The sequence below is a fragment of the Hippocampus zosterae genome, chromosome 8, assembly GCF_025434085.1.
Source record: "Hippocampus zosterae strain Florida chromosome 8, ASM2543408v3, whole genome shotgun sequence".
Lineage (NCBI taxonomy): Eukaryota > Metazoa > Chordata > Actinopteri > Syngnathiformes > Syngnathidae > Hippocampus > Hippocampus zosterae.
Genome location: NC_067458.1, coordinates 24,779,750 through 24,805,868, shown reverse-complemented (window position 1 = coordinate 24,805,868; position 26,119 = coordinate 24,779,750). Strand labels below are relative to the sequence as shown.

Sequence of the window (26,119 nt, the reverse complement as noted above, 5' to 3'; positions counted from 1 at the left end):
CCAAAATGAGTCTGTACATGTTGGAGCAAAACAGGACGTCGGCCATTTTGGTATGAAGCAGACATCATAAATTCAAGTCAATAGCAAGCAGGCGTCTGCAACAGTTTGAGGATTCGTCATGAGGATGAAAAAAAGGAATGTGGCACTGCTCCATATTTACTAAATGCGTCTACATGGTATTTCAACGAATGCGGACCACATATTTTCTCATATTTTCCTTTTGGTCATCATTTTGTGTTTTTGTCGAGGCCGCACTGGATTTGGCGGCTTCATGGTCGACACGCAGTGGGATGGCTGACTGACTCAGCCGCGACCCACACGCGCCTCTCTGGCTCCCCCTGCTGGTTGTCACACGGAAGGAACTCAGCACGCGAGGGACAACAAAGCGCGTGAGGAAAAAATGGCGCACAGCAGACTGACGAAGGCGAGAAAGTTTCTGGGGGGTTTTCTTTCCCCTCAAGCACAAAGGAGCACTTTGTTCCCAGCAGGCTCCGCAGGGGACCAGCATAGGCTTGGGGTCTGCCTTGCATCATAATGCCAGCTGTTTCTCATATTACGACCACCCGTTTCGCCTCATGAGAGGCGGGGAGGGGGGACTCGAGTCACGTGACTTGACTGGGGTCAATCTTAAATTGCCAGTTCAAGGACTTAGGACGAAAACGTCTGAAAGACTGCACCGGACTTGACTCATCTGTTGTGGTGGACTGTGAGGAAAGATGTTGATGCAGGAATTATCCTTTTTTTAAGATGGATTAGCCGCAGCGGTTTAGCAGAATCCTCAGCTTCTTCCTGCTCCATCCGCACTTGGACACTTGACGGAGATTTGATGGAGAAACTATTTTATGGGGTATGCTTCCTTTGGCACGGAAGCATACCAGCCCGCCATTTTATTTATTTGTTGTCCAGAAAGCATCCAATCTGTAGGCCACATAACGGCACACAGCTCCGGCGCAGTCAAGAAGAGGCGGCGTTTTATTGACCACATTTGGACACCCAAGGTGTCAGGATATGTTTAGCGTAGCGCACAGACTGAGATGCGATTGTTACGTGGACATTTGTGGCAAAAAAAAAAAGGAGACGAAACCAAAGCTGGGAAAACCGTCTTTTGTCCTACAAGCTGGTTTGGATCACTTCGTCTTCGCACATTTCCACCACCTTGTTCTCGTACCCAAACATGTCTTCCTCCTCCACCTCGTCCTTCCTGTGACACAAGGCAACAACCCGCATGTTGGTCACCACTAGAGAGCAATGCGCACTGATTCTTACTGCGTTTGTTACATGAAGTTCCATTTCGGGTTTTTTTTTGTTTGTTTGTTTTTTTTGCAATCGCAGTCTGCAGGTTTCTTTTGGTTGCGCTGCCTCCAGACTTTTGTCCAATCAGATTTCAGCCGCCGCGTGTTGCCACGTGGATCTGATTTCTGTCACGATTGGGTTCTGATCGTTGTTTGCCGACGACGGCGTGAGAGCGACCTGTCCTTTCCCAGGAGCCTGCTGAGGATGACGAAGACGAAGACGACGAAGAGGAAGACCACCACGGCCGTCAGCCCCGTCAACCACGGCTGAAGCGTCACCGAGCCGGAGGCGGACGCACGCACATCTGACAAACAATTCAAAAAGAAAGGAACGGATGGTTGTTTTTCATTCAAGTCAACAGCTGGACGTACTTTTACCCATTTCCAATTCGTCATTACTTTTCCAATTCATAGCGCAAAAAATCGTCGGTGGAGCGATGTGAAATAGAAGCTCGTTGCAAATGTTTTGTATGTTGGTTAGTAGGTCCACCTCACAGAACACCTTAAACCTTAAAATTTGGTCATGGGCTCCACGAAAATGAGACTGTGCTATTATTTTACAACTGAATTATTCATTTTGATGACCTATGACCCTGGTGAGGAAAAGACATTCTCATTCATTCATTAATATTTCTCATTAAATACTGACTCCAATCATTTGTTGTAAAAAAAAACAATAATTAGAAAAATGAACAATTTTACATGTGTTCTTAAAAATGACTCGGTTAATTATATTGAGTGATTGATGAATTGCTTGAGCGATTGATTGGTCTCAACTGTGAAAGTGCTGCACAAAAGTTCAGCCAACGCCAAGGTGGAAAACCAAACCAAACCAAACTTTACCTGTTTTACGAGTGGAGGCCTGGGCTGCGCTCTGCAGTGCGCAGAAAACGACAAAAGCCCAAAACATCCCGAAAGTGTCCGAGTAGCTTGTTCACACACAAAGACAGATGACGCGCTACACTCCTCAAGCCTTTCCTTTTACTGCGGTGATCAAAGGTCACCGATACTGTTGTGCTTTCCCTTCCAATCAGGGCGTGGAATCATCACGCTGCCTGCTGTGCGTGTTAGTCGCAAGCAGCGTGCGGGCCCTCGATAATACGCATCCAACAAGTATTACGGCAAGGACAAACGTCATTAGGTGGAAGAAAGATTATGATTTCAGACTGGCGGTCCCCATAGGCAAGGCCTGGCTTGTTAGGTGATGAACATCGTTCATGAGGAAAGCTGCAATGTCACAAGTAGGCCAGTTAGGTGACAAAAGTTATGTGATTGCAAATTGTCCATGAAGACAACATCTGACTTGATCGACAGAAGACTGATGAGTTGGCTGGGTCGATAGTTGATCAATTATGAGAAAACCTCTGATTTCAGACTGTCACTAAAGGCAACACCTGACACAGTAAAACGCGAAAACCCTCCGGAAATGTGTTTATTTTAGAGTTAAAACATTGTTATCGTTTTGTTTCTCACTGTTGTGTAAGCTTATGTTATATTATTAATTATGATTTTATGTTTGAGCATCATATTATTTCATGTTAAGCGTACCTAAATTATATTCTGTTGTTTAATAATTGCTTAGACATGTTTTTATGTTGATAGGTTCTGATTGGCTGTTAAAGTAAGAAGCAGGAAGTGATTTTAGTTAGGGGAGTTGTGTTCTCGGACGTGCTGCGGTGCAGACGTTTTTTTTTCTTTTTCTCCTTTTATCAAACTGCATTAAAGGATTCCATCCCTCCATCTGTCATTCGCAAAGAAGAGCCATCCACTGAAAAACAACGAACCCCTCAACTTACAGTTGTTTTAAATATGTCGTATGTTTGCATTGTAATTATGTACAGCACTTTTCTGCGGCAACGGTTGTTCTCAAGGTATCATACAAATAAGTTGAATTGAGTTAATACAGATAAAGTTGATCAAACGTGAGGAAAATTGTGATTTCGTACTCAAGCGACTTCAGGTCAGGCAAGTCGGTTTAATGTGAAAGAAACCAAACGGAAACTATGTGTTTTCGTTGCCATTTTTAACCTTAAAATTTGTGTTTCAGACAAAAGTATCGCTAAAAGACACACACACACACACACACACACGACTATAAAATGGGTGTTCTCTGTTAGTGGCTCGAATTTTAGCACCGTTCAGGTGCTAAAAAAAAGAACAAAATCAATCTATACGCTTTTATTGTGACGGATCTTGAGCAGAAGTGACGCAATGTAGCTACGTCAACGCTGGCGGGCGGAAGTGAGCGGCGTCCGGCCGTTGAAGAGCCAAACAAACGCCCGAGGAGGTTTCAAGCTTGAACATTTGAAGATCCCCAGCGTTCGAGGCGACATTTGCAGCTAACCGAGTGGCAAATGTCTCGCTTGAGAGGCGCGCAGCAGGTCGACTCACTGCGGGGCTTTAGGGCGCCCGAAAGTGAGCCCAGCGTCCCGTACGGACTCCTCAAGGCGGCCCGGCAGAGCGGAACGCTCAACCTGACCAATCGGAGTCTGACCGAAGGTGCTTTCACACGTCGGGAAGCTCCCCGAACCGCCATTCGCGCCTTCCAACTGAATCCACATCAAAGTGTCGAAATCGCTATTTGATCCAAATCACGTGGCAGCCAGCCTGAAGATCGCGTCGTTCGATCGGTGGCGTGATGACAGATCGTTCATGAAGGCACCCCGTGCCGTTGATTTGGGTGGACTGAAAATTGCTGACTTGGTCATCTCAAGTTCCCTTCTGCATTATTTTAAAAAAATACAATAAAAAGTGTCACGTGTTGATGTTTTTTTTTTCTCTCTCTCTCTTCCCCCACCGCCAGTCCCGGCGAGCGTGTACCGGCTGAATGTGGACACCCCCGAGGAGGCCCATCACAACGTGTCGTTCGGCGCGTCCGAGCGCTGGTGGGAGCAGACGGACCTCACCAAGCTGCTGCTGGCGTCCAACCGGCTGACGCGCTTGTCCGACGACATCCGACTGCTGCCGGCGCTCACCACGCTCGACGTATGCCGGCCACACGCTGACCGTAACCAAAACACCCGAGCGCCTGAACCAAAAGCAGAGAAAATGACTCGGACGCTCATGTTTATCGCTTTGATGACACTCCAAAGTCTACACTTTGTACTTGTGAGGGCAATAGAATTCATGGATACGTTAAAAGAAGTGCCGCCCGGCCGGAGTGGGTCTCCCCCTGCATCGACGGGTGGAGATGTGGTGACCGCCGCTTGTCGTTTGCCGTTTCAGCTGCACGACAACCAGCTTCAGGCGCTGCCGCCCGCCTTGGGGGAACTGCGAGAGCTTCAGCAGCTGCGACTCGGGTAAGGCGAGCGCCGCACCTCGCGTGGCCTTTTCGCCCACTCGATGTCGTACCGTCGCCGCAGTCACAACCGCTTGAGCTCGCTGCCGGCGGAGGTCTTCTCCCTGAAGAACCTGCGCAGCCTGACGCTGCAGCGCAACCTGCTGGACGCGCTACCCGAGGAGCTGGGCCAACTGGAGGCGCTCACTGAACTGGTAGCTACCCGGCCCGCGGTTGTCGCACTTGTCCGGAAAAGGTAACGAGTAGCGGCCGCCGTGACTTGAAATTGACGTCTGTCCGACGGGCGGCAGGACGTGTCGGACAACCGGCTGACGGAGCTCCCGTCCGGCCTGGGCCTGCTGGGCCGCCTGCAGAAGCTCCAGCTGTGCCGCAACAAGCTGACCCGCCTGCCCGACGACCTGCCGCTGCTCACCAGTAAGACCCCCCCGACGGCCGGACTTGCAATCCGGCTCCCTTTCCTGAAAAATGCGCGCTTGCTTTTGAAAAAGTGCCCCGCCCCCCTGCGCAGATGTGAAGCTGCTGGATTGCAGCGACAACCTTCTGAGCGAAGTTCCCGCCGGCCTGTCGCAGATGGCGGCCCTGGAGCAGCTGTACCTGCGCCGCAACAAGCTGCGGCGGCTCCCGCCGCTTGCCGCGCCCGCGCTCAAGGTAAAATGTGGGCGTCTCATGGTCGGGGGGGGGGGGGGGCGTGGCGCGGAGGCGCAGGGTTCCATTCTGGCACTGGCTTTCCCGTGTGGAGTTTGCGTGTGTGTCGTCGTCCACCCCCCCCCCCCCCCCACCTGACACGACCCCCCCCCCATCCATTTTTCGAGCCCCAGCTCCTCAGGAGGCTTGCGGGGCCTGCCCGAGCCCATCGCAGGGCACGTGACAATTTAGTGCATGACATTAACCTGCCGAGCATGTTTTCAGAAGGTGGGAAGAAACTGGAGTACCCGGAGAAAAGCGACACAGGCTCGGGGAGTACATGCAAACTCCACACGGGGACTCCAGAGCCGGAATCCAACCCTCTGCACTGTGAGGTCGATGCGCTAACCCCTCCCTTAAAGTACAATTCATCTCGATTTTCTTTTTTGGGGGGGGGGGGGAATAGACTTTCTAAAATATTGTCTTGGGTTTTCCTAGGATGGGTTTCAGAAACAGGAAGTAACATTTTAACAGCTGTGAAGTTCGTTTTTAAAGTTTTTTTTTTTTGGTGGGACACCATTTGAGAAAGTCATTGAGCTCGAAGCGCAAGCGTAGGCAGGCGCCCCCCAAGATGCAAATCGGACGTTACGTCGCCGCCGCGTTTGCTTAGGAGCTCTACGTGGGGAACAACCAGATCGCCAGCGTGTCTGGCGAGGACGTGTGGCGCTTGGGCGCCCTCTCCGTGCTGGAGCTGCGAGACAACAAGATCGCCGCGCTGCCCGAGCAGGTGGCCGCGCTGGGCGCGCTCACGCGTCTGGACCTCACCAACAACGACATCGGCACGTAAGTCCCGCCCCCGGCGTGGCTCGGCGCGCTTCGGAAAAGTGATTTTAACGGCGCTTGCCGTCCGCTCGCCAGACTTCCGGCGTCGCTCGGCCTGCTGCCCCAGCTCAAGATTCTGCTGCTGGAGGGAAATCCCCTGCGCGGGATCCGCAGGGACCTGCTGACCGTTCGTCCGCTCGTCTCGTCTTCGACCGGCTGCGCTCTCGGCTTGTTTGGTGGCCTCCAATTGGCGACAGTTGAAATGCAAAGAGTTTTTTTTTTTTGGTGTCTCTCGACCTTTTCAAACATTTCTGTAGTTGGTCATGATGACTTGGATATTTGTTGCAAATTGGCCCCAAACCTCTTCGAGAGTAACGGAAGCGCCCGCCTCAAATGAATGACGCTTGACTTTTCCTCGGCCGCAGAAAGGAACCAACGAGCTCCTCAAGTACCTCCGAGGAAGAATTGAAGGTAGAGAGCCGCGCGCCGCCGCTCTGCTCTCTTGACATGCGCTCGCCCACAAGCCTTTTCCAACTTTCAGAGGAGCCCGATGGTGCCGTCGACGCGCCGACCGCCATGACGCTGCCCGGCCAGGCCGCCGTCAACGTGCACAACATCAAAACGCTCAAGTCGCTGGCGTACAGGTGAGCGAGGACGAACTCGGACGGGCTGTTTTGAAAATTTGACTCTTTGACTCAGCAACATGCCACCACGTGGAAAGTCGGCCATTTTGTCGCCAAGGCGTTGTCGTGTTCCCGCTCAGTGACAAGAAGGCCGATCGCATCCCGGACGAGCTGTTCCAGGCCGCCGCCGAGCACGCCGTCACCTCGGCCGACTTCAGCAAGAACCTGCTGAGCGACGTGCCGCCACGGTGAGCGAGCGGGCCGCCTATCGGGTCCGACGCGGTGAGGCGTGCGCGTTTCGGCCATTTTGTGTGTGTGTGTGTGTTTGTGTGTAGGCTGTGCGAAACGCGGGCCTCGCTGACTGAGCTCAACATGGCCTTCAACAGGCTGAGCTGCTGCTCGCCGCTCTGCTCGCTGGTCAACCTGGCGCACCTCGACCTCCGGTACGCGCGGCCGGGCGGCCATTTTGGATTCGAGCGGCCATTTTAAGCCGGCTCTTTTGTTTGCGCGCGTCAGGAACAACCAGCTGAGGGATTTACCCGGCGAGCTGAAGAACTTGACAAAGCTTCACTCGGTCATCCTCAACTCCAACAAGTAATCCTCCTTGCAAGCTCGCACGGCAACGCGTGGGTTGGGGTGCTAAAACTTTGTGCCGCAGGTTCAAGTCCTTCCCGGAGGTTTTGTACGACATGGCGTCGCTGGAAACCATCCTGCTGGGGAACAACCAGGTGGGAGGCGTGGACCCGGCGCGCTTGCTGGGCCTGCCGCGCCTGTCCACGCTGGACCTGTCCAACAACGACCTGCTCAACGTGCCGCCTCAGCTGGGCCTGTGCACGACGCTCAGGTGGGCGCCCGTTGACATTTGTCGCTACGCTTGCTTACAAAGCGACTTTACGAGGAGCGTTGGCCATCTTCGTGCTTCCAGCCATTCACGTGCTCACGAAAATGAGCAAATCACAGCGTCCCGTCCCGTCTTTGTGTTGTTCAGGTGTCTGAGTCTGCAGGGAAATCCTTTCCGGACGCCGCGAGCCGCCATCGTGGCCAAGGGAACGGACGCCGTGCTGGAGTACCTGCGTAGCCGCATTCCCGCGTGAGCCCCGAATCCGAAAAAGCCCCAAATCGCGACGGGCCTTCTTTATTCATTAAAGAGATATTTCATGTGCCAACCGTTTGACTCCACTTCAAGGCGCCACTGAAGACAAGATTTCAATATACATTTGAACAAAATCAAAAGAAAATGCACGGTGCCTTACTGAAACGGCATCTTTTAAGTAATGAGGACGCTTCCAAACGGACAAAATCCAATGACTTTATTTTCCAACAACGTAACATGGACATGAAAACATTCTGACTAGGACATGACGCTACATCCTGCTCATCTACGACAAACTAGCACGAAAAAACATCAGCGGCAAAGTGCCGCAACGCCCCGGTGTACCTAAACGCATCCTTCGCCCCGCGTGGGCATTTTTGAATGTGTTTCTGCACAACGTGTGTGTGTGTGTGTGACAGGATGCTTGCGTACGCTGACGTTTTCCGGGTGTTGAAATTTCTTCGGAGCACCGCTTGATACTCGTCAAGATGGCCGACCTCCGTACAATATATACAAAAATATAAAATGTAAATAAAAATACAAACAAATTCTCTTTCGGATGTTTGGAATGGAGGACTGAGGTTTGGACGTCGCGGTGGTTGTCGTCTACTTGTCCGTCTTCTGCTTCTTCCGCTCCACTTCGTCCTGTTTATGACAAAAAAAAAAAACACAACTGTCTCAACTACGTGACGAACGCCGGCCAATCGGTTTCTGTCTCTGTATTCCATGTGTAGTAAGATGTTTTTAGCCGGAAAAAAAACGACCATATATATAGAAAGGCGTTTTTGGATGAAATTTTTAGCTGAAAAAAACGACCATGTATAGTAAGGCGTTTTTAGCCGAAAACCCACTTTCCTGCAAACCCTCCAAAGTGCATGTCAAATGTGCCTATTGTGCAGAGGAAATCACCGACACTGGTGGTGTAGTGGAATACACACCGGCGTTCCGCCCAGGCAACCGCAGTTCAAAACCAACTTTTTGACGTGAGAAAAAAAAACACAAAGTAATTTTTTTTTTCCTGCAAATCCTCCAGAGTGCATGTCAAATATGCCTTACGTGCAAAGTAACTCAGAGTAACTGGTGGTGTAGAGGTATACACACTGGCTTTGCTTCCAAGCGGCGCGGGTTCGAACCCCGTCCAGTGACAGCATATATACGTCGGTTCCAATGGCCTAAAGCTGGGATAGGCTTCTCATCTTCCCAGCGCTCGTCAGCCATGTAGAAAAAGGTGTTTTAGCCCAAACTTAATGACCGTGGAGAGTATGGCATTTTTCTTGCCCCCTCCAAAAAACGACCATGTAGTGTAAGGCGTTTTTCGCCGAAAAAAACGACCATCTATAGTAAGGCATTTTTGGATGAAATTTTTAGCCGAAAGAAACGACCATGTATAGTAAGGCGTTTTTAGTCGAAAAAAAAACGACCATGGACCATTTTTTTGGGCTAAAAAAGCCTTACTATACATGGTTGGGTTATTTTTTTGGCTAAAAACGCCTTAGGATACATGGTCGTTTTTTTCGGCGAAAAACGCCTTACTATATATGGTCGTTATTTTCGGCAAAAAACGCCTTTATACATGGTCGTTTTTTTTCGGACAAAAAAATGCCTTACTATACATGGTCGTTTTTTTTCGTCTAAAAACGCCTTACTATACATGGTCGTTTTTTTCGGCAAAAAAACGACCATGGTCGTTTTTTCGGCTAAAAATGCCTTACTATACATGGTCGTTGTTTTTTCGGACAAAAAAATGCCTTACTATACATGGTCGTTTTTTTTTTCCATCTAAAAACGGCTCATCGTTCACTTCAAACTTCTTTGTACCGGCTCGTTCGCGACCGACATCACTTGTGTCGGTCAATGTCGGTGATTGAACAGTCAGAGGTGCTGCCTAAAAGAACCTTTTCTGCACTGAAATACAATGAAATTAATTTTGATTCAGTTTGCTGCAATACAAACCGGATACTTCATACTTGACCGTAAAGTTAATTTAAAACTTAGTACCTCAATTCAAAAACAAAATCTGACGTCTTTGTAAGACTGAATATGAAAATAAACAGAATTTAATTTTCAGTGAGGATCAAATACAGTTTCAAAGTTAAAAAAAAGTCTATCACTTCCAATTCAGATTCAGTTATTCAATATGATTCAGAGTAAATTATACAAATCCATCCATTATCCGAGCCGCTGACCTTCAATTCACGTCATTCAAATTCCATATAAACTATTTAAAAGTTATTCATGCAGCAGGGACGTGGCCAACCCAAAACCCCCGATGGCATTCGGAATCAGGCTCGAGTCCAGCATGCGCTTGCTGCGAGCGGACGAAATCTGGTTCGGAAATAGAAACGGGCGCGCTCGCTATTTATTGGGGCACGTCGCTGCTAACTTGAAGCGTGTCTAAATGATGTGAAAACAATTGTAAATAGCACTGCGACTTATCCATAGTTGTATTTATATTGCACTTAATTGAACGGTGTTTGTGGGGGGTTTTTCTTCTTTCTACCCACAATCTTGCTGCTGGAGATTTCCCCAGTGTGGGACAAAGAAAGGAGATCTTATCTTATCTTATCTTATCATCTTATAATCTTGATCTTGCTCACCTCGTCATCTTCATCATCATCATCGTCATCCTCAGCTGTTCTCTTCCCTGTGGGTGTGACCAGGTCATCGTCCTCTTCGTCCTCTTCCTCACCTGGACACCCACACACACACCCACATGTTTCTGTCTGAAGAGTTTGTTTTTGTAACTGCGGATGTGAAATTGTGCGCAGTTTTTTTTTGTTGTTGTTGTTTGTGTGCTTGTCTTGTTTTGTGTGTGCAACAGTCAGTGTGTCATTTGGTCTGCATGTTTGCGCGCGTGTGCGATGCCGCGCACCCTCGCCGTCCTCTTCTTCCTCGTCCCCTACATCGTCGTCATCCTCCGCCTCGTTGTCCTGCTCCCCGTTCTCCTCGTCCTGGCACACAGGCACGCGCACACACCCGAGTTATGTTCCCACTGGGAGAGGAACATGATGATGATGATGAAGAGGAGCCGCCGTCTCACCGTTTTTCCGTTGGCGGTGGTGTCGTCGCCGTTCTTTTCCTCCACGGTTTTCTTCTCCTTCAACTCCTGAAAGGAAATAAAAACACAAACACACACAGTGAGCCTCGAATGTCCTCTTCTGTTACCGACACTTGAACACATCACAGATGTCCACAAACTCTTGAACACAAGCTTTTTTTCCCCCCACCCACACGTTAATGTGCACTTGAACGGAACACCAAGTGTCCACAGAATCTTAACGTCACTTGAACGCCACATAAATGTTGAGCAAACCCATCACGTCACTTGAATGCAACACATGCGGATCGAGCCGTTTATGTGCACTTGGAACAAAACAGTTGTGTTCACCGACGCCTTCTTGTCCACTTGAATGCATCATTCCTGTTTAGCAACATTCTCATCATGTTCTTGCACACAGCACACGTGGTCACAACTTGATGTCCACTTGAATGCAACACTCGCCTTCATCAACAACTTGATTTCGTGTACACGGTCACATCAAATATGCCATGTAGTTTGTAAGTGTATACAAGTAGTTTACAAACCTTGTTTGACTTAAAGTTATCCCAGTCTTCAGAATTTATACATCTGAACGGTCAATATTCTTTGATTTCTGGAGTGCTGCATGAAAGCGGGCTGATTTTTTTCCCCCAAAATACAAAATTTACAATCATCCGCTTCCCCATTGGAAAAAAAAATCCACATTTTTCCGACGTTCTTCTGAACAAACCATTAAGTGAATATTAAAATTGTGTGCGTGTATGTATATCATGCGGAAGGTAAACATGTGCTTCCTGGATGAGGAGGCAGGCCGGGAGTTTCCTTTTTCGGGGACAGGTTGGGCTCTCAGTCCCTGGGCTCCGATTGGCCGCATGCTCCCAAGTCCCGCCCACTGTGCTCTGGCTGCTGAAAGCTGATACCAGACCAGACTGGAGCAGAGCAGCAGACTGACTGGTGAGGTGGGCGGGGGGCACGACACACACACACACACACACACACACACACACACACACACACACACTACAGACACGCCCAGACTCCAACTCCCAGCAGTTCATAATGTCAGAGTGTATGTCACCCGACACCAACTCTGAACGCCACACGTCTGACTTGATTGTGAAAATCACATTTGTGACGTCACCTGACCGCTGCACAGTCACACTTGCGTCTCATAAGGTTTTTTTTTTTCATGCCGGCTTTCTTTTGCGCCTTTTCAGTCCGGCGTGAGAGTGAACGGCGCCCTCGTGTGGACTCAAAGGTAAAATATGCTTCGGAGACCCCAATCAAGTCTCTTGCGACTCCCAAAACACCCCCTGCACATCTTTATCCTCCAGACAGGATGCTGCTTCCTGTTGTGAGCGCGCGCACACACACACATGAGCGTGCGCGCGCGACTTGGTGAAGCTCCGCGGTGGCGCCGACGCTCCGGTGGCGGCTACACTCATGCCTGCTCGGGCGCCTGTGAGCCGAAGCCGCCGCCGCCGTGACGCGAGGGAGGGCGGAAGCACCAGCAGCGCAACACCACCCAAACACGCACGGAAGCCACATTTGGAGAAGCTTTGATTGTTGTTGTCAATCACGTTTACGGTTTGATTGGAAAAGGAAGAGAAGGCGTCGGGCGTCTTGTTTTTGCTCTTGTTCACTTTAAGAGGCTCTGAGCGCCAAATCCTCTCTCAATTCCCACGTAACGCGCGCCTCACACGCGCGCACGCACTTCGTCATCATCATCATCAACGGTGGGATTATTTACGACGACTCAAAATGCTGCACACATTTGCAAAAGATGCTGCAAGCGGTAAATGACGGACGCGCGTGTGTGCGCGCACGCGCTTGTCCTGCAGCATGTTCAATTCTTCATTATTCAAGGGTGCGCGTGCGCGTCTCACCTTGGCGCTCAACTCGCTGCCGCTCTCCACTTTGCTGTCCGCCATCTTCTTCGTCTTGTTTTTTTTGGCTAGCAAACAAGAAAAGCAGTCGAAGAGATTAGCAACAGGACGATGGCGAGGATGAAGGAGGAGGATGAAGATTCCGATTTCCACTTGAACTGCCTCGGTAGTCCCCCGGAGTTGCGCGTGCACCCTACCGCTCGTCTGCCGCGCGCGGTTTTATATGGCAGGTGGGCGGGGCGCGCAGAGCGGAGAACGCGCTCCTATTGGTCGAGCGCGCTCCGGCCAAACTCGACCGCCGATTGGTCTGCGCCAAACAATGGACGCGCCTCCCTTGTTGCCCAAAAAGTGTGCCACCTACGCACGCGCGCACGCACTGGCCCGCGCGTAGCCGCCGTGCAAAAACGTTGACATGTGTGCCAAAAAAAAAAATAGTCACGTGCATGCGTTTGGCTGCGCTAATCCCATAATAATCGCACAGACTGTAAACGTTTGTTCACACTACGGTGACTTTAATGACTCGCCGTGGGCGCATTTTTGCATGCATGCAAAATCAAGTGTGTTTTTGTTTCACGTGTTGCTGCTAGATTTGCGAAATAACGACTTTTTGGGTCACATGAACTCACTTGGCACGAGAGGAAACAAGCACACGTCTCAGGCCGCCCAAGAAATCCCGCTGCTCCGCCGTTGCAAGCTTTACGACAACCGCTGCACTTTTACTGACGACTTCGTTACTGTTACAGGCATGTAACGTGCTGCAGCACTACTGGCCCCATCACAACCACGCTAATACTGTCACGAGCGTATGTGCTCGACTCCAACTATTGACTTTCTATTCTTACACTTAAACGCGCTGCTTCTATTTGTATCTGGATTTATTTAACAAAAAGAGACTGCGTGTGTGTGTGCGCGCGCGCGCGCGCTCATGTGCGAGGCAAAGTAGGACAGACTTGAGGGCGGGGTGTATCGCAAAAGCCATAGTAACGCCAGATTCGGCAGTGTCCCAAAAAAAGCTCACGGGAAAGAGAAAATATCAGGTCAAGTGTGTAAATGTTGCCTGGTTGGAATTCAGCAAGAATGTATTGGCTGAGAAATGGCGACAGTTGCTTATGTCCCTCACCAAGGTGGCGGTTGTGGCGATTTCATTGTACCTCACCAAGATGGCCGCGCACCTCGGTCGTGTGGCGTTTGAAGCTTTCTCGAGCGGTTCGTGATTGGTCCGTCTACTGAAGCGAACGTAAAGCTGACGCTTTGCGCGCGGTGAGTGGCCAAAGCGGGTGTCAATCATCGGCACCGCGGTGGGCGGTGACTGTAGGTGAAAGGAAATACTGTACCGGGCGTACCGCGGATTCATGAGGACTTTCTACTTTTTCTTGGTTTTACGCGACAAACTCAAACATTGGCAGGTCATAGTAAATATTTCCACAAAGGTGAAGGAGAGAAAATGCACCTCGCAACGTATATAGACGGAACGAGACGCGCTAGAGTCGTCAAAGCTGATTCCAGCCTTTTTGCAGTCATACAGCAGGGGGCGGCAGACTTACTTTACCGCGACGAGATCGGTAGCACAAGATGACCATCAATCGAAAGGTTTCTTAAGTCAATTCGTTATTGTCAGAGCTCAAAACTGGCTTTCCAACTGTTGACCTGCATACACAGATAGGGGTACCTTGACTTATGAGATGAATTAGCTCCGTAACCGTAAAAAGTTTAATACTCAATTTACTCATCGCAAATCGGTCTTCCCCATCAAACCTTGCAAGCATCGCAAATTTTTGCTACAATTCTTCCATAACAAAAACAGCACTGCCCTTTAAAATGTATAAATAATGAAACTTGAAAATGTAAAGAGATAAGCGGTTTGTGTTCAAGAAGGCTTGGCTTTGAGTGACCACAGAAGCCTTGCGAGGGCTTTCATTTTGTATTTGCGGCTCTTCAATAAACGGATCAAAGTTCATCGGCAACTAGCTCTGCTACCCCCACCCCCGCCCCACTCCCAACCCCCTAATTAAAAGTATTTTTGCTACAACAAAAATAAACGGCGCAACCGAAGGCTCCGAACTGGAAACATAATGTAAGTTGGGGCACTTGTAAGTCAAGGCAGTCGTACTTTTAAATATACTCCGCAAAATGATTTTTCGAACGATTACTCGTTCCGAGCGGCAACATCAGAGTAGCTGGGAAGCGCTGTTCTTTGACCGCTTCATTTCACGACAAGCGGTCATGAACGCATGAGAGTATGTCACACGTGGGAGGGGAGAGCAGAGGAGAAAAGGGGGGAGTCGGACTTTTTCCCCCAAGCTGGAAAATGAAAAATGGAAAAAGTGGAGCAAAGCAAGGGTGAAAAAAGACAAGGAGGAGGAGAAGAAAAGTACTGCAGAGAGACAAGTCCAAAAGCCCGGAGCGGATCTCCAACGTGAACTGGCCCTGGACTCCTCGCCAGCAATTCAAAGTCCAACTTAACTTCACGCGACACTATTTCGGGTTCCAGACCGCCGGCCTTCTTTTAGTACCCGGTACTTGAAAGAGGTTCCGAAACGTAGTGCATGATGGGCAAGTTTTGATTAGCAATTGCAGAAACCACCCGCGGCCATCTGTTCAAAGACGGAAGAGATGAAGTCAAGCAGAACGTCTGAGAGGATCACATCCTCCAAGGTAAACGAGTTCCACGCACGTTCAGACACGCCGAACCAAATTCCAGGGGGACCCGCCGCGGACCTGCCGTGGCCTGCGCAGGCTCCACGCTGGGCGGCACTTTGAGGCGCGGCGCTTACTACTCGTTGCGCTTGAACAACCGGATCCAGGTTGGCCGAGCTGAGTCAGAAAATGTCTCCAAGAATCGAGTTAGCCAACGTTTAGCTACAGTCTCCGTCTCATTTTATTGCATTGGGGGGGTTGGGGAATCACCTTTTTTTTTTTTAATAAACTCTCGGAATCCTTGAATGAGCAGAAGGCACTTTGGCAGGTCTCCTGAGAGTCTGTTGAACTTTAGTTTTATTTATGTATTTTTATGACACTTTTTAATGCTTTGTCGTTGTTGGGGGGGGGTGTACGACTTAATCGTTTTTTTACTGTGGAAAGCCTGTATGTTAATGTATGAACATGGTTTTAAAATAACTTTCCCCCCCCCCAACGATGACATAAAACATGTTTTTCATGAAGCTTGTGTGCTCGAAAGGCACACGCGCAGGCCGAGACGAGCCCGTGGCTTCCGCGTCGCGACGGAAACAGGCGGCCGACGCGTTAAAATCATGATCCTCATCAACATTTAATTAATTTGCGCCGTCACCTTTGTAGCCGCACGCGACTACTCTTGAACAAGGTCACTTTCCATATCTGAGCGGCATCGATGAACAGACACGAGCGACTGATTTGCATTACGGCTCAACGCCGCCGGCGGAATCTTTGCTATTTTATCGACAAAGGTCACAATAAAACAAAAACAAAATCCAAAGTGACTTCCCGACTTTTGTGTTTGATGTCCCCCGGCTGGGCTGAATGCCCGTTGGTCAATTGTGACGAAGGCGAGGGCCTCTTCATCACTTCTTCTGGCCCAACGACAAACTGAAAGACAAAAGGGGGGAAGGAAAAGTCAAAGGAGGGAAAGCAGTTCTCTGCGGGGATCATGCCTGGACGCTCCAGAACGTCGGACTGAAACGATCCGCCATGGCGGCCGCTTCCTCAGACAATCGAGCTTGGGGTGGCGTGCAGTCACCAAAAAATAAAAATAAAAAACAAAACCACGCATGGCCCGAAGCCACAATGTTGAATCCTCAACATTCACGTTGGAAAGTATTTGTCACAATTTCTTTGCATTCGTGGCTGTAAATAGCGGCGGGTTTGTTCACTCACTTGTTGAACAAGGTCTTGTTCTGCAGGTCGAGCATCAGACTGTCAGCATCCAGATAGACTCTGTTCTGCGACGTCGACACCTGGAGGGCCACATCGGCGCCATCAACATCGGCACGGGAATCCACGACGTCACAAGTTCATCGCCGGAACCATCAGAAGCATGTACATTGAGCCGTCTGTCCACTAGATGGAGCTGTGACTCCATTCAATCCCATCGAGGCCTTTCCTGACCCTGTGACGTCATGGCCCAGTTTTGGCAGGGCTCTCTGCACAGCGCCACTTCGTGGCAGATCGGCGCGTCGCAACCGTTTCAGTTTCAGCTTGTGCGTGAGCGCGGACCAACATTTCTGGACGAAAAACGTGTGAAAAGCGAAAGATGCTTCAAAACGCAACCGGAGCGTCTTTGGATTCGCAAGCGGCCACTTCGCGGTGACGTCACTGCTTCGATACTGCCGACATTTAGGGATGGATAAGTGCATCCGTTTTGTCATGGTTTCCGACTTGAAAATTACTCCAGACGTTATTTTACTCGGTACGTTTTGATAATGGACGGATGTATATATTTTTTTAAATAAATCAGCTAATTGGTCGGAAATCCCCCCCCCCCCCCGCCCCCTCTGACAAGTATCGGAAACACACTCAGAAAATCCATATTGGTCAGCCCCTAACCCTCATCACTGTCGTCATCCCCCCCCTCCTCCTCACACTTATCCCCATCGTGGCCACCCTCCATACCAGTCAATCATCATCCCAATCTTAACAATCGTCGTTGACAACGTCACTCGTCAGGAGCACCTCCTTGTCAAAATCATCCAAAGTCTCGCCGTCTGAACGGCGTTGGGTTCAAAGGTTGGATAAAGGGTGAGTGACCCACCGTCTTGGCGATGGCCTGAGCAGCTCGGATGCGTCTCAGCTTCAGGTAGCCGGGATTTTTGGTGACGGCTTGACCCAGCTAAAAAATAAAAAAACAAATCACACACAAATTAACACAAATCACACATGGACACACAAATTAATAGGAAGCTGGCACAGACTTCCTTTTGGGAACGGGGGGGGGGGGGGGCGGTTGTCATCTCGACCACGTCACGGCAACAGGTGAACATGATTGTCTCCCCTTTATTTTGCGCTACAAAGTCATTGACAAGAGAAGACTTCACATGGCCACTCTCCAAAAATATTTGCGACCGAGTCGCCCGAACGGCTGCGATTGCGACATCGCCGGGCCACGATTGCCATTTCCAGTGTATTGGACAGACCAGTGAAAAGCAGATATTTCTCTGCACGTACGGGGGCCGAGAGACGAGCCTCCATGGTTTGTAACGACTGTACCATAGTTTATGGGTCCTGAAAAACGTTTGGTGATGGCTGCAGCTGTTGTGAAAGTGCTTTAAAAAAACAGAAACTGTGTAATGACACCACCTAGTGGCCGTAGAAAGGCAACGACACTTCCACGGCACAGCCAGGCCCATCCTGAGGCCTCTCAAAGTCATTCCACACGCGCTTCTGTTCACATATTAACGGCGGCAAACAGCTGTGGACCAACGTTCCCCCCAAATTTGACGATACAGCTGACTTGTATGACAACCTCAGAGCGCTGGAGAATAATTTGGGTTTTTTTGTGTGCTTCTTTTTTTCCCCCCCGGCAAAAACCTGCATGTTAGTCTTAGCCAATTACAGCATGTCAGGTCACCCTCCCTCCCCTCTGCGAGGCCACATCCCGTGTCTTACCATCCTGGCGGCCTCGGCTTCTCCTTCTGCTTGGATGATCTTCTGTCGTTGGTCCTGTTTGGCTTTCTCCACGTAGAACTGAGCCCTTTGCGCCTCTTGCTGAGCTGCACACGCGAGGAAAAGCAAGGTTCAGACGATTTTGCTTGATGTCAATTGGTAAACCTGTTGTTGAAGCTCTTGGCGAGTTTGCCGTGAACCTCCCCAGTGTTTTTTTTTTTTTAACTTTTGTGAAGCAAAGCGGATCCCTACCAACTTGCTTGGCCTCGACGGCGGCGGTGTACTGGCTGCTGAAGCTCAGCTCCGTGATGGACACGTCATCCAGGATGATGTTGAAGTCTTTGGCGCGCTCGAAAAGCTCCCTGCGCACCAACAGCGACACCTGCGGCGGCACAAGGGCGCTTTTGTGGAGGCGGGGCGGGCGGACGCCTGCGCAAATCAACTCGGCGAGACGGGCTCACCTGCGCTCTTTGCGTGATGAGCTGCGAGGCGTTGAACTTGGCCACCACCGACTTGAGGACCTCGTTGACGATGGAGGGCAGCACCCGCTCGTCATAGTCTTTGCCCAGACGCTGGTACATGATGGGAAGATTGGACGCCATCGGACGCGACAGCACCCTCACCGCAATGTTCACCATCTGCAGGTCTAGCCGGCGCAGGAACGGCTCTCAATGAGAATCGGACTTTGGTTGCTCATGCGCGTACGTGCGACGTGTCGCCCCCGCTGCGACGTAACAGTCGCTCTGCTTCCGGCCCCGCGCCGCGTGCGTCATCGTGTCTCGTTACCTTTGCTACCGGTCAGCGAGGAGATCTTTCTGGGCTTGGCTCTGATGTCATAGATGATGGGGTACTGGAACCACGGAATCCTAACACAGAAAGACAGTGAGGTGCAAGTTGCGCAGGCATCGCCCCGGCGACGCCGCGGACCGGGCAGCCGAGTGGCGGGCATCACCTGAAATGAAGGCCCTCGGCCAGCACCGTGTCCATCTGCATGCCACCGATCCTGTTGAACACCACCGCTCGGTGGCCGCCCTCCACTACACACAGAAACGGTGCGGACATTAGCAGAGCAGTGGCAATTTCTTTTGCTGAAAACAGAGGGGAAGCGTACTGCGTCTTCATTGAAGACTGCGAGTACTCGTCCCCTCATCTCAACAAAATTGACGCTTCATTCGAAAAAACACATGAAGGCGGACCGGTGTATGTGGCTTCTTTGACGCCGAATGCCAAGGCGCCGGCGCCGAGCAGCAGCTTGATTCCAAGTCCGGCGCCCCTGCCGCCCGACGAGCCCGCCATGCGACCCATCATGTCCCGGAGATTCTGGACCAACCGCTGCAACGGAACGGCAATCAGTACACAACATGAAATGGATTCAAATTAGTGGGGGGAAAAAAAAACATTGACAATGAGAGATGAAAAAAGTAACAACGTATTAGGTATAATTGAAAAATATGCTATACATATTGGGTGAATAGGAGAGACGGCAAACGCTTAAGGGAAGATAACTGTTTCAAATAAAAAAAACCTATCGCAACAAAATAACAGGACAAACAATGTTTAGAATTTTTCAACAACAAACAAATGGGGGTGGGATGAAAATGATACAAAAATAGGGGACATATTCGAATTGACAGAAGACAGAGTGTAGGAAAATAGAATGTAGTAGGAGACGCGTTCGGGTTTCGAGTTCTATGGAGGCTTGGAATTCATACGAGTGCGTTTAGAGGCAACTATTGACTATTTGCGATTAGAACATACATTCAAACTCCCAATAAATGTTTCTACAGAGACGACGACGCACATCTTCCACCGTGACAAATGTGAAAGCGCACCTTCCATCCCGAGCTCTTATGTCAGCTCGTCGGTAGACTAAACGCGCGGACGACGAGACAACACGAGAGCACATCTCAAACCCGAGAGGACAACATCGACACGGAGCGAGTCAAGACGCAGCCGAATGTCCTCTTTTACTCATTCGACTGTGTGATAAAAGTTTGACTTTTCATGATGAAATCGCAAGCAACGTGACCTTGATGAACAGCCCGCAGAAAGTTCGCGCATCGCGCCGCTTAGCAGAGCGGCATGCTAGCGAGCGAGCTAGCTAGCTAGCTAGCTCACCGACTGTTTCAGCGGAGCTTTTCGTCCCAACGCGCGTTAGTCACATCCACCCGAGACGCCCGCAACGTTTCAGGACCAATAAATGAAGTTAGCAAGCGAAAGTTGAAAGGTTTGACTGTCTTACGTTGGGCTCTTTGCTCGCCATGCTGCTTGAAGTCAATCAACCAAAAGAACGTAGAAGGTCGACACGCAGGAGACGCTTTACGGCAGCACCGCACAGGCTGCTGGGAAATGAAGTTCTTACCTTCGATTGCTTTTTTTCCCCGATTATATTATATTTACAACCATCCTAAATATAGGTGGGGGGGGGGGTAACTGGACCCTATCCCAGCTGGAAGGAGCGGAAGGTTTTCTTCTGCGAAAATAATTACGGGTGGGTGAGATGAGTTTATTTCAAATAAACAGAGAAAGAGCAAGAGATGACTTAATAAAACAAACCAAAGGAAGAAATTACGCATTGAATCAACTTCACTTCTCTATATTTTAACACTATTAAAATGACTCAATAATATCCATCCAGCCATTTTCTCATCAGCGTATCCTCATTTCATGCATTCATCTCAATGGGCAAATGATTTGGTCACAGCAGGAACCACAGCTAATTATCTTTAAACGCGTCAACTTTTGTTTTTTTTCATGTGTAAAATAAATCAACACACAGACACGCACGTATTACAACTTGATTTTAATCCACAAATTCAGTCTTATTAAAACAAGTCTATATTACACCGCTGACTAAAAAAAAACCAAAGCCAAATAAAAACGACCGGCTGGAAAAGTACCAGAACAACACTGCGGAATGTGCCATTTTGGTCCAGATGAGTCAAACACATGTGTCGTCACGACACCACCAATTCAAATCCACACCCGGCTGACAAAGCGGTTAGAAGACGCGTTACCTCCAACCTTTTGCGTTGTTCGCTCGGGTCCTCGAGGGCCACTTCCCTGCTCATTTTTCCAACTGCTCCAACACATCCGACTCAAAACGATCAGCTCATGACCGCCCTGATCATTTGAATTAGGTGTTGTCGGAGGAGGGAAACTCCTCCCAAAGACCGGGCAAAGCAGCCACCGAGGACAGGACTTTGACACCTGTCGGTTTATCGGGTGCCACCAAACATTTGTGTTTCACGGCCTCGCTGGCGCGTGGGGGTCTGCTCACTCATCGATGTAGAATAGAACCCAAAATCTGCAAATAATTGACGCTCCTTGTAAGTGCCCCACAGCTCCCCACAAAAAAAGTGTCCGGGTAGGGGTGAAAATAAAAACAAGCTGGGCGTTTTTACAAAATAACGGGGGAAAGTTTCCCCTTCGAAAGCCGTAGACGGCTTAATTTGCAAGTGACAAACCACAAATAGGCGCTGGCATTATGACTAGGTTCACTCTAACTAACCAATTACTTAAGACATGGCAAGGTCAGGTCATTAGTAGAAAAGGTTGGGTATGCAAGCTTTTAATGTTACAATTGACCCCCCCACCCACCCACCCACACACACACAATTTGCAAGGGATAAGGACCAGGGCTGCAAAAATCCGCACATGCATTGATGTTGATTGGCAGAAAATAAATAAGTAGGGGACGAGGTGCAAAACATCGGCTATTGGCTTCTTTTGGAAGAAGGGGTTAAGTGGCGTCATTTTCCTTTTTCACTTGATTACTTTTGACAAATGTACTTTTTTGTTTTGTTTTTCTTAATCAAATCGATTAAAAGCTATGAACTGGCCATGCACCGTCTCACGTTACTCGTTCAGTTTGCCGAGTTGCACATGTTGTCCTTTCCCTTTTGGGCCTCACAGAGACCATCAGAGGGAAAACAAAGCATGGACCTCCGAACGCCCGAAGAAGCGTTCCGCACAATGTCGAAAGAGCTCCCAAACCTTTTAATCGTGAGAAGGAAAAACATTTTGGGGCGGGGGTTCCTGAGTGAATGCAAGCCGAAAGAACACGTGGGTGGATCGTACGTTCAAAGCACAAAAGGAGCGTCGGGCTGACGGGATCGGCGCGTGTGTATTTACAGTCACAAAGAGACGCCGCATGCGCCCCCCCCCCCCCCGGCGCCGGGCGGGTGCGCGCGCGTCGCCTTCTTCCTCGGCGGCGAGACGGAACGATGATGGCGAGACGGCGGCGGACGTCAGACGTAGAAGAGGCGTACGCGCGACGTGCTCACGTGCAGGTCGTCGTCGAAGAACTTGGTTTCGATGATCACGTTGCCACTGCACCCCCCCAAAAAAAGTCAGAAAAATAGTGTTATCTGCCGTCCATTTCAAAGACGGACTCTGCTGCATATCTAAGCCAGCACTGTTCAGTTTTACGGGACAAAAGTATTGGCACGTGTGCAGAAAATGCAGATTTTGGACAAAAGTAACAGTACGGCGCTTCTTGGAATCCATCCAGCAATGGATGAAGGAACAACAAGTGCCCGTACGATGGCGGACTCACGTTAAGACGTTGGCGGGCATCATCTGCGACTCGGGCGCCGCTTCTATCAGCGACTGCCACGTGTTGGTCGAGTTGGGGATGACGAAGCCAAACTCAAAAAACCACTCTGGACACACACACACACACACACATACACGCACAGCATTGAGGTCTCCGTATCTGAAGTGGAAATGAGCACCCTGGGGGGGACATTCTGTCGCCCATCACCTTCTAGACACTGTCCCTTGAAGAAAACCTTCTGCTCCAGACGGAACTTCTCCAGCTTCTCCGAGGAGGAAAAGTTGAGCTCTCGAGAAACCGCTTTGCACTTGAGGATCTTTTTGGGGACGCGAGCTGGACGAGGGGGGGAGGACAAAGACAAAAGGTGAGCGCGCGAGAAGAGACGCGCGCCGACAAACCGTCGCACCTTCGTGTTCCACGCCGGGAACGGAGAGGTCCTCGGTTCCCTGCCACAGAACTTTGCCCGTCTCGGCATCTCGGAGGTTCATCCAGTTTCTGGCGGTGGCAAGTTAAGCACAAACAGGAAGTGTGGAGAACAACTGACCCGAGTACTGAGGAGACAATCACTTCATTAGAATTGGAAACTCCTTGCGAGCGTCAGCGATGGGCCACATGCCCCGATGGGCGTCCTGTCACCTTCAGACAGCACTTCATGTCACGCGCACGGCGGACTTGACCGCATCTGCCGGGCCCTTCACCGACCCTCAGCACCAACCTCGGCCAGAAAGCAAAAAAAAGCAAAGCGGTTGCCCGCCCGCTGGCTTTGACAGACGCACAAAAGCGTACGATGAGCCGCTCGGACATTTTGGCCATTTTGGTTCCGAATGTGGAAGTGGCAGAATGCAGAGCCGGATCGATTCTGTGAGATGGAGGGCTGTTGGCCACGCCCCCAAAAAATAATCTTCACAATTTGCCTTGATAGCTTTTGCTTTCTTCAGCGATTTTTTTTTGGGGGGGGGGGGTCAATGCTCACATTTAGTTTCTCACGGCCCCAAGACGCAGGCCCTTGGCAACTACATCTGTCAGCACCATTGCGTCTTCTTGCACCCGACCGGCCGCCAGGGCGTCAAATAAGCCCCCGCAACTTTGGTCCCTGAGAACGCCGGGTGTTCCTCAAGAACAACATCCTGCATCAAAGCGCAGCTCCTGGACGTGATTTTCAGGTTGAAGAAAGATGAGGAGGAGGTCTTTCAACGCCGCCAGCCGTGGTGGCTCGCCGGGGACTCATTAACGCAGCCGCCGTGCGCGCACTCTGGGGAGGCGACCGTGTCGGGACGCATACGCAAAGCTTGGAGGACGAAAATAAGCGCAGCTTTTGTTTTCAAGGAAAGAAGACCAAGAAGAAGGAGAAACAAAACACCGACATCCCCGCCTCGATTGTGTTCAAAGGGAATTGGGGGGGCCGAGCCATCGCACTCGGCGACAGCAAATTGGATTCACAGAAGGCCTTTTTGGGTCCCAAAATGATGTTCTTTGATTTCTCCAGTGCCTTCAACACCAGAACGCTGGTGTGGACCACCATCTCACAGTTGGTCATGGTTAACCATCTCCTGTTAACCATGACCTTGACCTTTGCCAGGGTTAATATGTTCAAAAACGATGTGAACTTTTTTTCCCCCCCCAGGTCATAATTTGGAGTACATGTAAGGTTCAACGAGGCATTTCTGGCCAAGGGTTGCAGGGCGTTAACCTTTCGCGGTTCTAAATGTGTCGTGAATGCTCGAGTGTTCTTGTAGGTGCTAAATCCTGTTCCAGTGGATTTAAGTATTACCTCACTGCCTCCACAGCCTGACCTCACTAATGCATACACGGGACACACACACACACACACACACACACACACACGCTTCCACTGATCCAGGATCAGCTGCTGTGCTTGTCGAAAGAGAGAGAGAGAGAAGGAAACGAATGTGACGGTTCATGCGAGGACTTGGTCCAATCGATAAACGGCAACAACGCAACGCGGCATCGGATGGGGAATTTTGGGCTCCGGGACAGTTGCGGCACAGCTACTTTGGATCAAGTAAAGTAGAATGACAGATGAGGAGTGGGTCAGCGGGTTTTGATTATGAAAACAGACTGATGGGTCACTTTATCTATCGGTGGGGGGGGGGGGAACACTCCAATGTAAAATAGCCATCCATCCATTTTCTGTTCCGCTTTATTCTCACAAGGGTCGCAACGGGGCTGGAGCCTCTCTTTGCTCTCTTTGGGCAGTCGGCGGGGGACACCCTGAACCGGTTGCCAGCCAATCGCAGGGCACACAGAAACGAATAACCATCCACGCCCAAACTCACAACTAGGGACCATTTTTGAGAGTTCAATCAGCCTGCCATGCATGTTTTGGGAATGTGGGAGGAAACCGCAGCACCCGGAGATAACCCACACATGCACGGGGAGAACTACGTTGGCAGAGGATCAGAGAAAAAAATAATTGCTTCTGAAATCGCAATTGTAATATTGGGGAATGGAAATGGGAATCTTTTTCACCATGGTTTAACCTGAGGCAAAAGTGGCAACGCAGCGCGGGAAAACAAAAACAAAAACACGAGAGGCCAAGTGCCATCGGTGACGAGACGCTCACGCGGGAGGACAACGCAGCTGGGCCGGACACCAAACGCAAGTTACCACCGCGACTGACCACCATCTTCATCTCAATTGTCATCCTCTTCCTCACTTAGCCACTTTAGCTTCGCGGCTAGCCGGCTAGTTAGCATGCGACGAATCAAATTCAAATCTCACATTGGCGAATCACCTCCAGCGGGTAAAAAAAAAAAGGATACAGTTTGAAACCCTTCAATATCTCCTTGGCTCTGTCTTCGTCCGAAGACATGACTCCCGCTTCTCGCGTCGTCCCGCGAAGGGCTCAGTCAAGCTCGGAGCACAGGCGCTGCCGTTCGCGTTAGCTCCCCGCGACGTCAGCTCGCCAGCCGGCCGCTCGCCTGCTAGCGGACGTGCGTGGAAATGTGCCCGAAAACGAGGCTGCACTCGAAAGGCGCTTTGGGCTTAAACGCGCATCGCCGCGGTCGCCGCAGGAGCAGCAGCAGCAGCAAGCTAACCCTGAGCCGATAATGGAATCAGCTAAATATAGCCCAGCCTTCATGACTGACGGCCAGCACGGCCAATCGCAGGTGGAGGAGACTTCGCTCAAGCCAATCGAGGCCCCGGTATCAACACGTGAGGCGGGGCTTAGCGGGATCCAGACGCGTCACTAGGGGCAACCGCACACGCACGCACACACAATACACACACGCAACATACGCGTGCCTCACGCGCACGGTCATACGCGCGTGCGCAGGAGTGCAC

At 50.3% G+C, this 26,119-nt stretch overlaps 5 protein-coding genes across 6 annotated transcripts; 1 reads left to right on the top strand and 4 right to left on the bottom strand.

Moving 5' to 3' along the window:
- Window positions 1-954: 954 nt before the first annotated feature.
- smim24 (small integral membrane protein 24) lies at window positions 955-2,341 on the bottom strand. Its single transcript, XM_052074064.1, has 3 exons — window positions 2,136-2,341; window positions 1,471-1,597; window positions 955-1,201 (listed from the first exon to the last, which is right to left on the bottom strand). The coding sequence occupies exons 1-3, from the start codon at window positions 2,200-2,202 to the stop codon at window positions 1,111-1,113; spliced, it is 285 nt and encodes a 94-aa protein (XP_051930024.1). The 5' UTR covers window positions 2,203-2,341; the 3' UTR covers window positions 955-1,110.
- Window positions 2,342-3,496: 1,155 nt separating this feature from the next.
- lrrc40 (leucine rich repeat containing 40) lies at window positions 3,497-8,278 on the top strand. The gene is made up of 15 exons (XM_052074040.1): window positions 3,497-3,791; window positions 4,096-4,277; window positions 4,518-4,591; window positions 4,655-4,784; window positions 4,881-5,004; window positions 5,099-5,238; window positions 5,885-6,057; window positions 6,133-6,223; window positions 6,462-6,507; window positions 6,578-6,680; window positions 6,800-6,907; window positions 6,995-7,102; window positions 7,176-7,253; window positions 7,318-7,503; window positions 7,648-8,278. The coding sequence occupies exons 1-15, from the start codon at window positions 3,647-3,649 to the stop codon at window positions 7,751-7,753; spliced, it is 1,794 nt and encodes a 597-aa protein (XP_051930000.1). The 5' UTR covers window positions 3,497-3,646; the 3' UTR covers window positions 7,754-8,278.
- On the bottom strand, window positions 7,952-12,897 carry LOC127606061 (prothymosin alpha-B-like). Its single transcript, XM_052074062.1, has 5 exons — window positions 12,679-12,897; window positions 10,793-10,858; window positions 10,625-10,703; window positions 10,350-10,441; window positions 7,952-8,397 (listed from the first exon to the last, which is right to left on the bottom strand). The coding sequence occupies exons 1-5, from the start codon at window positions 12,721-12,723 to the stop codon at window positions 8,359-8,361; spliced, it is 321 nt and encodes a 106-aa protein (XP_051930022.1). The 5' UTR covers window positions 12,724-12,897; the 3' UTR covers window positions 7,952-8,358.
- Window positions 12,898-15,927: 3,030 nt separating this feature from the next.
- phb2b (prohibitin 2b) lies at window positions 15,928-20,618 on the bottom strand. Of its 2 annotated transcripts, none has more exons than XM_052074050.1 (10): window positions 20,498-20,618; window positions 19,452-19,587; window positions 19,208-19,292; window positions 19,042-19,121; window positions 18,717-18,901; window positions 18,508-18,637; window positions 18,259-18,362; window positions 17,405-17,482; window positions 16,531-16,610; window positions 15,928-16,242 (listed from the first exon to the last, which is right to left on the bottom strand). In XM_052074050.1, exons 1-10 carry the CDS (start codon window positions 20,516-20,518, stop codon window positions 16,218-16,220), a joined length of 924 nt encoding a protein of 307 aa, XP_051930010.1. In that variant the 5' UTR covers window positions 20,519-20,618; the 3' UTR covers window positions 15,928-16,217. The 2 variants fall into 2 exon arrangements, with proteins under 2 accessions (XP_051930010.1, XP_051930011.1); XM_052074051.1 differs by lacking the exon at window positions 20,498-20,618 and adding an exon at window positions 20,169-20,198.
- Window positions 20,619-21,043: 425 nt separating this feature from the next.
- Window positions 21,044-25,923, bottom strand: pde6d (phosphodiesterase 6D, cGMP-specific, rod, delta). The gene is made up of 5 exons (XM_052074061.1): window positions 25,597-25,923; window positions 23,220-23,308; window positions 23,021-23,146; window positions 22,814-22,919; window positions 21,044-22,587 (listed from the first exon to the last, which is right to left on the bottom strand). The coding sequence occupies exons 1-5, from the start codon at window positions 25,644-25,646 to the stop codon at window positions 22,506-22,508; spliced, it is 453 nt and encodes a 150-aa protein (XP_051930021.1). The 5' UTR covers window positions 25,647-25,923; the 3' UTR covers window positions 21,044-22,505.
- Window positions 25,924-26,119: the final 196 nt, after the last annotated feature.

Excerpts from the sequence above, each read along its gene's own strand:
- smim24 (XM_052074064.1), bottom strand. The coding sequence starts at position 2,202 with ATGTTTTGGGCTTTTGTCGTTTTCTGCGCACTGCAGAGCGCAGCCCAG. Across the intron at positions 1,598-2,135 it reads GGCCTCCACTCGTAAAACAG|ATGTGCGTGCGTCCGCCTCC; the intron begins GTAAAGTTTGGT and ends ATTGTTTGTCAG. Across the intron at positions 1,202-1,470 it reads AGGCTCCTGGGAAAGGACAG|GAAGGACGAGGTGGAGGAGG; the intron begins GTCGCTCTCACG and ends CTTGTGTCACAG.
- lrrc40 (XM_052074040.1), top strand. The coding sequence starts at position 3,647 with ATGTCTCGCTTGAGAGGCGCGCAGCAGGTCGACTCACTGCGGGGCTTT. Across the intron at positions 4,785-4,880 it reads TGGAGGCGCTCACTGAACTG|GACGTGTCGGACAACCGGCT; the intron begins GTAGCTACCCGG and ends GACGGGCGGCAG. Across the intron at positions 5,005-5,098 it reads CGACCTGCCGCTGCTCACCA|ATGTGAAGCTGCTGGATTGC; the intron begins GTAAGACCCCCC and ends CCCCCTGCGCAG.
- LOC127606061 (XM_052074062.1), bottom strand. The coding sequence starts at position 12,723 with ATGGCGGACAGCAAAGTGGAGAGCGGCAGCGAGTTGAGCGCCAAG. Across the intron at positions 10,704-10,792 it reads CCACCGCCAACGGAAAAACG|GACGAGGAGAACGGGGAGCA; the intron begins GTGAGACGGCGG and ends CCTGTGTGCCAG. Across the intron at positions 8,398-10,349 it reads ATGATGATGAAGATGACGAG|GACGAAGTGGAGCGGAAGAA; the intron begins GTGAGCAAGATC and ends TGTCATAAACAG.
- phb2b (XM_052074050.1), bottom strand. The coding sequence starts at position 20,518 with ATGGCGAGCAAAGAGCCCAAC. Across the intron at positions 16,611-17,404 it reads CTCAGGCCATCGCCAAGACG|GTGTCGACGTCGCAGAACAG; the intron begins GTGGGTCACTCA and ends GTGGCCCTCCAG. Across the intron at positions 16,243-16,530 it reads AACAAGACCTTGTTCAACAA|TTTGTCGTTGGGCCAGAAGA; the intron begins GTGAGTGAACAA and ends TTTGTCTTTCAG.
- pde6d (XM_052074061.1), bottom strand. The coding sequence starts at position 25,646 with ATGTCTTCGGACGAAGACAGAGCCAAGGAGATATTGAAGGGTTTCAAA. Across the intron at positions 23,309-25,596 it reads ATATTGAAGGGTTTCAAACT|AAACTGGATGAACCTCCGAG; the intron begins GTATCCTTTTTT and ends TGCCACCGCCAG. Across the intron at positions 23,147-23,219 it reads TCCCGGCGTGGAACACGAAG|CTCGCGTCCCCAAAAAGATC; the intron begins GTGCGACGGTTT and ends CCCCTCGTCCAG.